The sequence below is a fragment of the Hyperolius riggenbachi genome, chromosome 10 (genome assembly GCF_040937935.1).
Source record: "Hyperolius riggenbachi isolate aHypRig1 chromosome 10, aHypRig1.pri, whole genome shotgun sequence".
NCBI lineage: Eukaryota > Metazoa > Chordata > Amphibia > Anura > Hyperoliidae > Hyperolius > Hyperolius riggenbachi.
This window is the reverse complement of record NC_090655.1, coordinates 197,911,984-197,926,064: the sequence shown is the minus strand read 5'-3', so window position 1 is coordinate 197,926,064 and position 14,081 is coordinate 197,911,984. Positions and strand designations below refer to the sequence as shown.

Genomic DNA, 14,081 nt, shown 5'->3' with positions numbered 1-14,081 from the left:
ACTCTGTCACCATCATCCCAGCTTCCTGTTAGGTCTGAGACCACTGCTTCCTCCTGGTTGCACAGAATAAACCTGCGCTGAGGCAGAGCACAATGGAAAGGGTTCCCTCTGCAGGTGAGGCATGTCAGTAGTCTGCTGGGAAGTGCAACATGAAGCATGGTTGTGACATGATTACAAAACAAACTCCTGGGCCCATATGCAATTAATCTTTTCTCCCAAGTTTTCTCCTAGGTTATATTTTTACACCCCGTTATAAAATGCCTTTAAAACCACCAGCAAGCAAGAAAATAAAGAAAATAATTTGTATAGTACTTTTTCACCAACGTTTAGGAACGTTTACAATTGTAAAATGCTGAAAAGTTATTTTAAAGTAAAGATGAAAATTATCTCCTTGGAGATAACTCAGAAGAAAAAGTAAATTGCATAAGTGTCCTCCTGGTATCTAATCTATTCCTAAATAGATGATTACTTGTGTTTAAAATGAACAACACAGACCACTTTGTTTTTCAGAATTTTCAGATGTGACTAAAAGTGGCCGCTAACGGTCCAATTTCTAGCAAAAAAACGTTCAAGCGATCTGATAATTCTGATCGGAAGAAAAATCAGTCACTACACCATCAACAAACCAATCTTTGCTTCCTATCTATCACAACCAACAAGAAAATCCAAATTTTGGATTTACGAAAATCCATTCGGATGACTATTTTTATAATCGTTCGTAATCAATTGTGCCCATCAATAGAGATTATTTACAACCAATACGATCAGAACTTCTGATCACTTAAACAATTTTTCGCTGGGAATTGAACCGTTAGCGGCCACCTTTACAGTATTTAAGGTCTTCCACACTTTCACGGTACAATAATTTATTCTTGCCACTAACCCATCATGTTTTATCATATGTGAATATTTCTAATTTATTCAGGGTAAACAATTTTCAGCATCCCAAAAATCAACCCAGTCAACCAAGCAAAGACATGAGAATACTCACATAGATGGTGTCTTGAAAAAGAGAGCAGGGCTGTGTATAGCAGGGCCCATAAATACTATAATAAGTAAGTGATAAGTCACCAGTGGCCAAACCAACCTCCATCAAAGAAACCAAAGCAGAGATGACATTTGTGGCCAGAACCCATGTGATCTAGAGGGAATAAAAGGATGAAAAAATTATCCTTATTGTTATTTTTCAAATAATGAGAAGACTGAAGGTATGCAAGCACACCTGAAGTGAGAGGGACGGTGAGTCTGACATATGTATATCTTTTCATATAATGCACAATGCCTGGCTGTCCTGCTGATCCTCTGCCTCTAATACGTTTAACCATAGACTCTAGACAAGCATGCAGATCAGTTGTGTTTCTCACTGAAGTTTGACTGCATTAGCCTCATGCTTATGTAGTGATCCGCTCAGCTGCCTGCGCAGGCAGGCAGTTTTTTGACCACTGTTCAGGTCTGCATTCTGCAGGTCTCTGGAAGAGAGACCTTTTGTCAGTTTTGCAGCTTGCTGCTGCTGAGGAATTTGCATACGTTTGTCATGCAAATTGCCTAGCCACATCCTCTGGAGGTTTGTACTATAAATACCATTTGATATCACAGACCTGGGCTGGTCATAAGGGTTTGTCCTGTGAAACACTCCTGAAGTGTCAGCCTTGCTCATTGTTTAAAGATTAGCTTAGAGTAATTCCTGGGACTGCACTAGGCAGGTTTCCTAGTGCAGTTAGGATTGCATATCTGTTTGTTTGTCTGTTGCGATTGTCCTGTCCCAGCGGTGGTCGACAGGAAATCGTTCTGTGTGTCTGGGTGCTAACCGGAACAGCGGTTGTTACTGGTAGCCCCTTCTGATCTGTCTTGCCTGGATCGCACTCGCCTTGCGCTAGTGCTGTGGATTCTTCTGGTCTGCAACTCTCTTGCTGTACTTGGATCCCACTTGCTCTGGCGGAAAGAGCAGTGGATCCAGCTCGCTCTGTTTCTATACTTGGATCGCACTCGCTCTGGCGGAAAGAGCAGTGGATCGTATCTCTCACTTATTACTGTTTTCGTGTATCTGTCTTGTCTGCTACGAACGCTTGCTGGAGGCTCAGTGAGGTAACCGTTAAGCAAGCGCTCGCGTCCTCTGTTTCATGTTTTTCTGTCGGTGGTTAGTTAGGCGTGCTTGTCTCTGTTGTGCTTATCATGCAGAGACCGCGCAGAAAATGCGTTCGCTGTTGCGAATGAGTGCAGTGTTCGCGTTTAGTTAGCGTTTGTTATTTTCCTTATCTTCTATGATTTGCTGTGCCTTTGCTACTCTCGTGCTCTGCCTTGCTGTAGCCTTTTGTCACCTCTGGCAATCGCCTCTCTCGCGATTGCGTTCCTACTTCATATCTGCTGTTGTGTGTGCACCGTCGCGGGTTGGCGACTAGATTGGGGCACATACATACATTCTATCCCTGTGCTCATTCTCTTTCACAATCGCTTCTCTTGCGATTGCGTTCTCACTTGGTTTCCTCTGTTGTGTGTTGGTCGTCGGAGGTTGGCGGCTAGATTGGTGGACATACATACATTCCTCATCTGTGCTTATTCGATCTTGTGTCACTGTTAGCAACCGCCATCTCTGGTGATTGCCTTCTCACTTTATCTTCCTGGTTGTGTGTTCATTGTCGCAGGGTGGCGACTAGATTGGTGGACACACATACCCTCTGTCACTTTGATCTCTCTCTTTCAGGGCTATCTTGCCCTGCGTTTCTTCCCTTCGTGCAATTCCTGTCTGGCGTCTGTGGCAGGGCAGAGGAGCTAGTCCTCTGCACTCCACAGCTCCACCTGCCGACAGGAATTTCCCTCTACAGGTGCATTGCACCTTTTGCTGGGTTCCCTCAAATTATACGCTTGTGGAGTATTTCCGCAGTGTCAGCGCACGCCTTGTGCGCTGATCACGGAGAGAATTCCACTATCGTTACAGCTTGTTTCAGGTGTGTGATTCGGACACTACTGATGCCAAAGTGAGCAGCGGCCTGCCAGGCACCTGGTTTCTATTTAAAAGTAAATAAATATGGCACCCACCATATGCATGAAGGAGGCCCTCCAATGGCAATACTCAAACTTGCGTTTAATCTAACAGGTAGCTAAACACAGTGTCCCTGTAACTGAAAAACTATGATGTAATTTGTAGTGGAAAGATATCAGATGAAACCCCCCCCCCCCCCCCCAATATTGTTAAAATGTTCCTCAATGCTTTCTTTTAACATTCTTGTGGAACATTTTAACAATATGGGGGGGGGGGGGGGGATACCGTACTGTGAGCGAGCCGTACCATTGGTGACCTTGCACTACGCAAAGGCAGGTATCGACAGGAAACTTGTGCATAGGACTTTGTAATATACAGGCTACCGGCCAGAGCCTGGCTATGCATTCCATCTACACCCAGTGGGACTTGTGAGTATAACTAAGGATACCATTACTCTGACATTTAGCCGATCTATCTTGTGGGTTGAATTATTGGACATCGCTATACTGTGGAGTTAAGTGACCATTCTTCCCTTTACGAACTGCCTACCTGTGCAAGCAGGAGCATTTATCTAACCTATTTTCAAGAAGACAATTAAAATAGGACTCGTTCTTAGCATTTAACATTTTTGCATTTTCATTTCAACAACATATATAATTTGCTAAGCTACTTCTCTCTGTTTAGTGTGATTTAGTCTTAATTACTTATTTGTTAAAGATTTGGTAGACAGAATACAGAGTAATGTTGCCATCTTTGCAGATAATACAAAATTATACAGAATTATCAACACTAGTGACATCCTACCAGTGCTGGGCCGAAATTACGCATTAGCGTAATTACGCATCGTAATTCACTACAAATGCACCGTAAGCGTTACGTGTAAGGTTACGGTATTACGCGTAATTAATTACGCGTAGACCGTAGGTTACGTTATTACGCGTAACAAATTACGCGTAAGACAGTAAACTCCCATTGAAATTACACAGTCTGCCGTAATCGCGTAATATTACGCTCCCGTATAATATAAAAAAGCCGCCGACTTTAAGGGTTAATAGCAAAGCCCCCTTAAGTGCTAAGAGCCTCAAATTTGAAGAATATATTAAGGAGATCAGAAGGAATAAGAGGAAAAAATTTTTTTTCAAAAAGACCTTATAGTTTTTGAGAAAACCGATGTTAAAGTTTCAAAGGAAAAATATATACATTTAAAAACCCGCTGACTTTAACGGTTAATAGCAAAGCCTGCTTAAAATTTAGGAACACCAAATTCCCAGGGTATATTAAGGGGATCAGTGGGAATAAGAGGAAAAATTTTTTTTTCAAAAAGACCTTATAGTTTTTGAGAAAATCGATTTTTAAGTTTTAAGGGCAAAAATGTCATTTAAATGCGGAAAATGTCAGTTTTTTTTGCACAGGTAACAATAGTGTTTTATTTTCATAGATTCCCCCAAGTGGGAAGAGTTTTACTTACTTCGTTCTGAGTGTGGGAAATATAAAAAAAAACGACGTGGGGTCCCCCCTCCCAGACCTCTTTAACCCCTTGTCCCCCATGCAGACTGGGATAGCCAGAATGCGGAGCACCGGCCGCGTGGGGCTCCGCACCCTGACTATACCAGCCCGCATGGTCCATGGATTGGGGGATCTCGGAAGGGGAGGGGCAGCCAAGCTTTCCCCTCCCCCTCCGAGCCCTTGTCCAATCCAAGGACAAGGGGCTCTTCTCCACCTCCGATGGGCGCTGGAGGCCGCGATTTCCTGGGGGGGGGGGGGGTTCATGGTGGCATCTGGGAGTCCCCTTTAAAAAGGGGTCCCCCAGATGCCCACCCCTCCCTCCCAGGAGAAATGAGTATAGAGGTACTTGTACCCCTTACCCATTTCCTTTAAGAGTTAAAAGTAAAAAAACACAAACACATAGAAAAAGTATTTTAATGGAACAAAAAACATAACCACGAAAAAAGTCCTTTAATATTCTTAATTAACCATTAATACTTACCTGTCCCTTTAAAAGCCAGTTCCCACGCAATATCCTCGGAAATATACTAATCAGTTACAATGTAACAAAGTTGTTACAATGTAACAACTTTGTTACTTTGTAACTCCACCGCACCCGACGTCACTCGCCGCTCACCCGCCGGCCGCCGCATACACGCTAAGTCCCCGCCGGCTCCCGCCGTCCACTCCGCCCACACCTGTCACCCATATACATGCTGGCACCCATGGGTGCCAGCATGTATATAGGTGACATGTGGGAGAGGCGGGGAGGGTAGCGAGAGCCGGCGGGACTTAGCGTCCTTCACCCGACAGAGCTCTGAGCTATATAGCTCAGAGCTCTCTAAAGCATCTTTGTATTTGGGCTCCAAGGAGCCCCATTGGTCCTTAGCAGACCAATGGGGTTCCTTCTGATTTAAAGGAACCCCATTGGTCTGCTAAGGACCAATGGGGCTCCTTGGAGCCCAAATACAAAGATGCTTTAGAGAGCTCTGAGCTATATAGCTCAGAGCTCTGTCGGGTGAAGGACGCTAAGTCCCGCCGGCTCTCGCTGCCCTCCCCGCCTCTCCCACATGTCACCTATATACATGCCAGCATGTATATGGGTGACAGGTGTGGGCGGAGTGGACGGCGGGAGCCGGCGGGGACTTAGCGTGTATGCGGCGGCCGGCAGGTGAGCGGCGAGTGACGTCGGGTGCGGTGGAGTTACAAAGTAACAAAGTTGTTACATTGTAACAACTTTGTTACATTGTAACTGATTAGTATATTTCCGAGGATATTGCGTGGGAACTGGCTTTTAAAGGGACAGGTAAGTATTAATGGTTAATTAAGAATATTAAAGGACTTTTTTCGTGGTTATGTTTTTTGTTCAATTAAAATACTTTTTCTATGTGTTTGTGTGTTTATTTACTTTTAACTCTTAAAGGAAATGGGTAAGGGGTACAAGTACCTCTATACTCATTTCTCCTGGGAGGGGGGGTGGGAATCTGGGGGACCCCTTTTTAAAGGGGACTCCCAGATGCCACCATGAACCCCCCCCCAGGAAATCGTGGCCTCCACCTCCACCGCCCATCGGAGGTGGAGAAGAGCCCCTTGTCCTTGGATTGGACAAGGGCTCGGAGGGGGAGGGGAAAGCTTGGCTGCCCCTCCCCTTCCGAGACCCCCCAATCCATGGACCATGCGGGCTGGTATAGTCAGGGTGCAGAGCCCCACGCGGCCGGTGCTCCGCATTCTGGCTATCCCAGTCTGCATGGGGGACAAGGGGTTAAAGAGGTCTGGGAGGGGGGACCCCACGTCGTTTTTTTTAATATTTCCCACACTCAGAACGAAGTAAGTAAAACTCTTCCCACTTGGGGGAATCTATGAAAATAAAACACTATTGTTACCTGTGCAAAAAAAACTGACATTTTCCGCATTTAAAAGACATTTTTGCCCTTGAAACTTAAAAATCGATTTTCTCAAAAACTATAAGGTCTTTTTGAAAAAAAAAATGTTTCCTCTTTTTCCCACTGATCCCCTTAATATACCCTGTGAATTTGGTGTTCCTAAATTTTAAGCAGGCTTTGCTATTAACCGTTAAACTCGGCGGGTTTTTAAATGTATATATTTTTCCTTTGAAACTTTAACATCGATTTTCTCAAAAACTATAAGGTCTTTGTGAAAAAAATTTTTTTCCTCTTATTCCTTCTGATCTCCTTAATATATTCTTCAAATTTGAGGCTCTTAGCACTTAAGGTGGCTTTGCTATTAACCCTTAAAGTCGGCGGCTACCTAACATTGATCCATGCGTCAACTTTTCCGCTTGGCAGCATGACCGCATTAATTGCTAGTAGGAATTTACGCGTAAGCCAATAACGTAACAACCTGAATTACGGTATTCTTACGCGTAATTGCGTAAGGGCTATGCGTAATTACAGACATGTACCGTAAATGAATGTCTACGCCGTAAGCGTAATTCCGTAATGCGTAATAGCGTAAAATTACGCGTAATGATCCGTAAGCGTAGTTTATTCCATTACGCCCAGCACTGCATCCTACAGCAGAATGCCAACAACATGTCCTTATGGGCAGGCATATGGCAGATGAAATTTAATGTTGATAAATGTGAAGTCATGCATTCCAGATGTGCCAACGGTAAAGAACCATAGTTAAAGCGGAATATAACCCAGCATTTCAACTTTGCTCTAAAACATTATTTACAGCAAATTATATGCAACCAGCATATTTTTTTTTACTAGACCAGCATTGGAAGGGTTACACACAGAGCTTTAAAGTTCGGTGGAGAGAAATGCTGCCGCATCCGCAGCTTAGATAGGTACATTTAAGTAAACACAATGTAACAAGTGTGGAATGGGACACACTATGGTTGTGCAGGAGCTCCCGGACAGAGAGAGAGAGAGTGAGTCACATTCCTCACTTGTTACATTGTGTTTACTTAAATGTATCTATCTAAGCTTCGGATGCGGCAGCATTTCTCTCCATGGAACTTTAAAGCTCTGTGTGTAACCCTTCCAATGCTGGTGTAGTAAAAAAAAAATGCTGGTTGCATATAATATGCTGTATATAATGTTTTAGAGCAAAGTTGAAATGCAGGGTTATATTCTGCTTAATAATTGGCATACAGCTGGATGCCAAACTTGGAGAAAGACTTGGTAATACTGGTTGACAACAAGTTAAGTAATCATATACAATGTTAAGCAAAATTTTATTCCAGGATGCATAAAAAGAGAGATAAAACCATGAGATACCAGTAAACAACTATCGGTAAATACATTAGAAGGCACTACAAAAACTTTTGTGCCTAAGCATGTACAAAGGACAAGGGGATTTGATTTGTGTATGGAAGTAAAAAGGTTTTGCCATCTATTTAGGAAGGGTACTAGGTATGACAGAAGACAGAAAAAACACAGGGACACCGGGAGCCCGATATCGTGTGATAACGTCTCAACAATGGGACAATAAAGTAAAAGATGATATACTCACAAAGCTAGGTTGCTTATGAAGGCAACCACCATCAGCATATGTGGAGAAGTACCATCTCCACTCGACCTTTTGGTCGCTGCTCCTAGGACAAAAGTGGTGCCCTTTACCAGGATAGGAACAACCTCCCTAGCCAGTAAGGTATAAAAGTTCAGGAAAAAAACAACAGTAGGAGGCGCCCTCTAGTATAGCACAATAGCACTTAACTGTTTAAAAGATTATAAATTCACAGGGTAAGAGTAAATAATTCTACCTGTGTTGAAGATACTCAGACCGGTATAGCTTCAAAGCACGCTTATTTGACCTGAGGAAGCGACTGATGTCGCGAAACGCGTTGTCCAAGTGCTAAACTCGAAATGTCAATAAAAAGTTGTTGAGCAATTTACCGGTCTGAGTATCTTCAGCACAGGTAGGATTATTTACTCTTACCCTGTGAATTTATAATCTTTTAAACAGTTAAGTGCTATTGTGCTATACTAGAGGGCGCCTCCTACTGTTGTTTTTTCCTGAATATTTAGGAAGGGGGTTCTTTACAGTAAGAGTGGTTAAAATGTGAAACACCTTACTACAGGAAGTAGTTAAGTCAAATTATATATCTACATTTAAAGAAGGCTTGGATGCATTCCTTACATTGAAGAACATACATGGCAATAATTACTAGCTAATTCCTGTTGGTGTTGATCCAGAGTTTTTATCTGCCTACCAGGCCTTGTAAGGGTTTTCACCTTCCTTCAGATCAACCAGGATGATATACAGTATGTGGGTGCAGGACAGGTTTGGGTTTTGTTTTGTTTTCTGGTTAAAATTTATGGAAAGATGTATTTTTTTCAATCAAAATGAATTATGTTACAATAAATTTCGTTGCTCTCCACTAGTCTATTCTGCAACACACATGAGGTCTGTAATATTAATGTATTTAATATATTATATTACTAATACTGAATATAGGAAAATGTGTACAATCAACTTACTAGACTGTGAGATGTCTTCTCTGCTGCTGCAACTGCCAGAGATCCTGATACAATGTACTGCAAGAATTGAATTAGCATACTTAGCATACTCACAAATAGTATATTAATAAAGCATACATATTACTACGTGCATCTCAAACTTGCTGTAAATTTCAAAAGCAATGCAATTGTCTTGTGATGGTACCTTCACATCGGTGCATTGGTAGTGTGGTGCAGTGGAATCCATTGGCGTAGACTTGACAACCTCCCATTAATTTATTAAGGGAAAAAGATCATAACTGGGAAACTACTGACCATTAAAGAGTAACTGTCAGGCTGCAGAAGCTAATTTAAACCTCTATTCTCCTGTGTTAAACAGTTTAGAAGGAAGCCAAAAAGGCATTACTGAAGATAAAAATCTCTCTTACCTTTGATGTGTGCTTATCAGCAAAGCTGTTAGACCCAAGCAGGACGCAAGCCGCATACTATACTGCAAAGCATTCTGGGGCCCTCCCCTCGGCTGCTAATGAGACGTTACAGCAGCTTGTAATCAGTCAAGCGCGTAGCACTGATAAATCTCCGGGCAGAGTACACTGCAGGAGTCAGCTATTGTTCCTAGCCACATGGCTAATTAATATTCACTGCACACTGTGTTATTCAGTACGAGCTTTTCTGTGATCAGGAAGCAGGCAGGACATGACGACACATTTGGCTTCATAGAAGACAGAAAAACATTGAACCTGCCATGAGCTGTCAGGAGCATCAATCTCTGCATATACTATATAAAAATTCTGTGAAGTACAAACGTGGACAGTGAAATGCATATGTAATGTAAGTACAGCCAATCTTTAGCTACTGATATATGTGTTTATTTTCTCTGAGACCTTATACCTAACAGCTCCTCTTTAAAGGAAACCAGAGATGTAGACTCTTCAAAGTTTTTACATACCTGGTGCTTCCTCCAGCCTCATCCGCACAGATCGCTCCCACGCCATCCTCAGTCTTCTCCGTCATCTGCATCGGGTCCCGTAAATTCGTCCAGCGTGGTCAGTCTGCACAAGCGCTGTGCGCTCTCTCCGGCTGAGAATAATACTATTTTCTGCCAGAGGGAGACAGCTTGCTCAGACTTGCTGTGACTGGCCGAACTTACGTGACCCGGTGTATAAGACGGAGAAGGCTGAGGACAGCGGTCTGGGAGCGATCCATGCAGATGGGGATGGAGGAAGCCCCAGCTATAAAACTTTGAAAAGTCTTAATCTATGGTAAACTTTAGGCTGAACATCTTGTGTGTAAAATGTTTGAAGGTATTCCAAGGGATGCTATACAAGACTTTCTTTATAGCACAGAATAATCATGAGTTTACTAACAACAGGTCTCACCAATATGCTCAGCTTTTATGAAGTGGTGAATGCAAATTTAGATGGGAAAGCAATAGATGTAGTGGACTTGGACTTTGCAAAGGCTTTTTATACTGTTCCCCACAATATCATGGTGCTGAAGCTCAGGAACGGATCTAGACCAAGTTGCGCCTGGGGCACGGTCAGGTTCTGGCGCCTGAACTGCCATTCCCCATCCAAATTTTGCCGCCTAAACTGCCATTCCCCATCCAAATGTTGCCGCTTTTTTAAGAATTCAACAAACTGAGCCTGGAGCAAGATACCCGCTTGCCCCCCCCCCCCCCCCCCCCCAGATCTGTTCCTGCTGAAGCTGAGGATACAGGGACTAGGAGAAAATGTGTATATATGGATAGAGAACTGGCTAAGGAACAGAAGGCAAAGAGTGGTGGTAAATGGGTAATATTCAAAATGGGAAGCTGCTAACAGTCGGATCCCGCAACGGTCAGTACTAGGTCTGATCCTTTTCAATGTATTTATTAAGGATCTATTAGATGGAATACAGGGTAATGTTGCCATCTTTGTAGATGAAATAAAATTATGTAGAATTATAAACTCCAAGCAGGATAGTGACATATTACAACAGGATTTCAACTGCATGCCCACTGTATGGGCAGAAGGATAACAAATGAAATTTAATGTAAGTAAAATTAAAGTTGTGCACCTTGAATGTGCCAATGGTAGAGTAACATATAAGATAACTGGCTTATAACTGGAAACATCGCACTTGGAGAAGGACTCGGGAATACTGGTTAATAACAATTTAAACAGCTGCACTCAATGCCAAGCAGTGGTAGCTAAAGCAAATACAATTCTGGGCTGCATAAAACAGGAAGTAACATCAAGAGATGCTAGTATACTACTCCCTCTGTATAAATCATTTCTAAGGCCACATCTGGAGTATGGGATACAGTTTTGGGCAACAAATTATAGGAGGGAAATTGACATACTAGAACAGGTACAGACAACTAAATTAATCAAAGGAATGGAAGTTCTAACTTAACAAGAAGGGTTGGACAAACTGTGCTTATTTAGCTTGGAAAAGAGAAAGCTCAGGGATAACATGATTTAAATGTATAAAAACATCCAAGGGCAATGCATAAGCTTGGCAGATGAGATTTTTGTCCCCAGGCTTGTACAGGGGGGCATGATCTGTCTATGGATGAAAAAAGTTTTTGCCATCTATTCAGTAAGTTTACAGTAAGAGTGGTTATTTCACCACAGTAAGTAGTTATGGAAAATTCTATACCTGCATTTAAAGGAGGCATGGGTGCGTTCCTTGCATCGAAGGACACCCCTAACTATAATTACTAGGTTATTCCCAGCTGAGTTGATCAGGATTTTATCTGACTGTCACCTAAAGCTGAGAAGGAATTTTGTCCTTATTGGCCAAGCCTTATATGGGTTATTTGCCTTCCCTCAAGATCAGCTGGATAATGTCTGGATGCAGAACAAAAATGTAAATCATTTTTCCTTATTGATTTATTTTTTTCTCCCGGTTGAACTTGATGGATGGATGTCTTTTTTAATAAAACTAACTATATGTAACAATATTAAATGACTGTAGATGTATATATTTTTTACAATCAAACAATACTGATGTGTTATCCCGGTAAGGCAATTCTGTTGACCTCTAATACAGAGACATGTCATAAGTAAATAGACACCCTGATTTAGCCATGTTTATTGTAATGCCCGCTTGACACGGAAACCAATCACAATATATTAATATTTTGTTGATCCATCTCCAGCTTTCTGCAAAGTGTTGACTTGGTCAGGCATGGAAACAATGAGTTCCGTAATCTTGGACTGAGGAATTGTGGCCCACTCCTCATGCATAATTGCAGGGATGCCTTTATATGGAATTACTAAGAATTGCCCAGATATATTCTATGGACTTCATACCAGGCAACTGACTGACCCATGGCAGCTTGTGGAAGCCATGTTTTGCCTGCTAGGCCTGGTTGTGTTTACCACAAAGGCATGGAGCGCTATCTTCCATGAACAGAGTGGATGTTTTCAGAAGAAAATGTTGGCAGCATTTAGGAAACTCCAATTATGGGATCCTGTCCCAGATATACTCCCTACTCAATAGCCAGACAGACTAGGACAGAATAATTAGAAGTGAAAGGGAAAAAATTAGGACGCCCAATCACAGATTCTAGGTAGAAGAAAATACTTCTACTTCCTCACAAGGCAACAATTTGGCCAAATACCAAGAATCAGATACATAACCAACGGTATTACACCCCCAAGAAGATTCATAGGCTCTTCCCAAACAAGAGTTGTAGATGTTGGAGATGCCTTGAAGAGAGAGGTAATTTCATGCACATCTTCAGGTCCTGTTCAAGATTTAATAACCTCTGAAGGTTAGTGTAGCAATTGGGGATTCAGAGGTTGTAACCACAAATGGGCCCTTGGACCAGAGGGGCCCACTAGAGGTCCTCCCCCAACTACAGTATTATCTCTTCAATGGCCCTGTGCTGGTAATGATCACTTCTATATATGCTTTACATAGTTGTTATCATTAACAAACTGTTCCCCTCCTCTGCTTACACCTCTCATACCGTGGATGTCCTTGGCAGGTTTGATGGTGCCATATTATTATTATTATTATTTAGTATTTCTATAGCGCTGAAATGAAATGTTATGTACAGAATGATTGGGGAACCAATGTAAAACTTGCACTGGGGCCCAAAGGTCCTTAGCTACGCCACTGTATCAAGGACTGTATGGCAAAGACATCAGGCTCATACCTTCCCCATGACCCTTCTCCTACTGCTTCTTCCTACTGCATAATAATAATTGGAAAATATCCACATACAAAAATAATTGATCACTAGACAGCTTGTCAATGCAATTTGAATAGCCAGAAATTGGAGGTCCAAGGATGGAGCCTTGTGATACGCCAACAAACAGTGGGCGAGGAGACGTGTTAGTATTGGTGTAGGCGACAGGGAAAGAAAGTTCAGAAGGGTAAGAGCACATCCAGGAATGTGCTAGACTCTTGATCCTGAGGCATAAATCAAAAATGCTGCCAGATAATTTGGCTGCCCAGAAAAGCTGATAGTACAATATCTGTAAATCAGATATACTACTATTTAAGTGGAAAAAAATCATACTAAAATATTGGTATTAAATACCAATATTTAACTACAGCTAAACCTAAGCCTATTCTCACACTGAACTTTCCCATTACCAATACCTAGCCTTAGCCAATCCCCCCCCCCCCCACACACACGGTTAACCTTGACCACCCAACCCCCACAGCTAACCTTAACCACCCACTCCCAAGGAAAACCTAACCCCCCATCCCACGGTTGACCTTATCCATCCATGGCACTGCAAAAGACACCCCCCGCAAAAACATTAATTTTTGGGTGCCACCAAAGGTGCCCATTGAATTATCGTTAAGGAGGGGAAAGTTGGGTGCCCGCAACGCCCAATAAATATTGGGAGTCAGGGAGAGGAAGTTAGACTTTGGACTGGACAACAGTTAGGGAGAGCTGTAAGGTCCGAAGAAGGCTTTTTGATTAGTGGTGTGGTGATTGCATGTTTATAGGGACCCTGAGCGGTGGCAAATAAAAGAAAACTAGACTTACCTGGGGTGACCTCCAGCCCAGAGTAGCCCACGAGGTCCCCCGGCATTCTCCTGACCCCTTCCGCGGTCCCACTGGCATCTCTGGTAATGCGGTGACTTTGTGCATGCGCGCCCCCACCGCACACCTGTCGTGTCATCACCCCGGTCGCCATAGGAGTCCTGTGCATGCGCAGGACTCTTACGGTGACTGGCGT

The 14,081-nt window shown here is 42.8% G+C and overlaps 1 protein-coding gene across 1 annotated transcript in view; it reads right to left on the bottom strand.

Moving 5' to 3' along the window:
- Positions 1 to 14,081, bottom strand: part of LOC137536172 (membrane-spanning 4-domains subfamily A member 4D-like) — a 64,795-nt gene that overhangs the window by 14,761 nt on the left and 35,953 nt on the right. Inside the window, exons 4-5 of the mRNA XM_068258258.1 lie at positions 8,914 to 8,970; positions 992 to 1,141 (exon numbers count right to left, since the gene is read on the bottom strand). Of these exons, the coding sequence (XP_068114359.1) occupies positions 992 to 1,141; positions 8,914 to 8,970 (207 nt within the window). The remainder of the gene's footprint in view (positions 1 to 991; positions 1,142 to 8,913; positions 8,971 to 14,081) is intronic.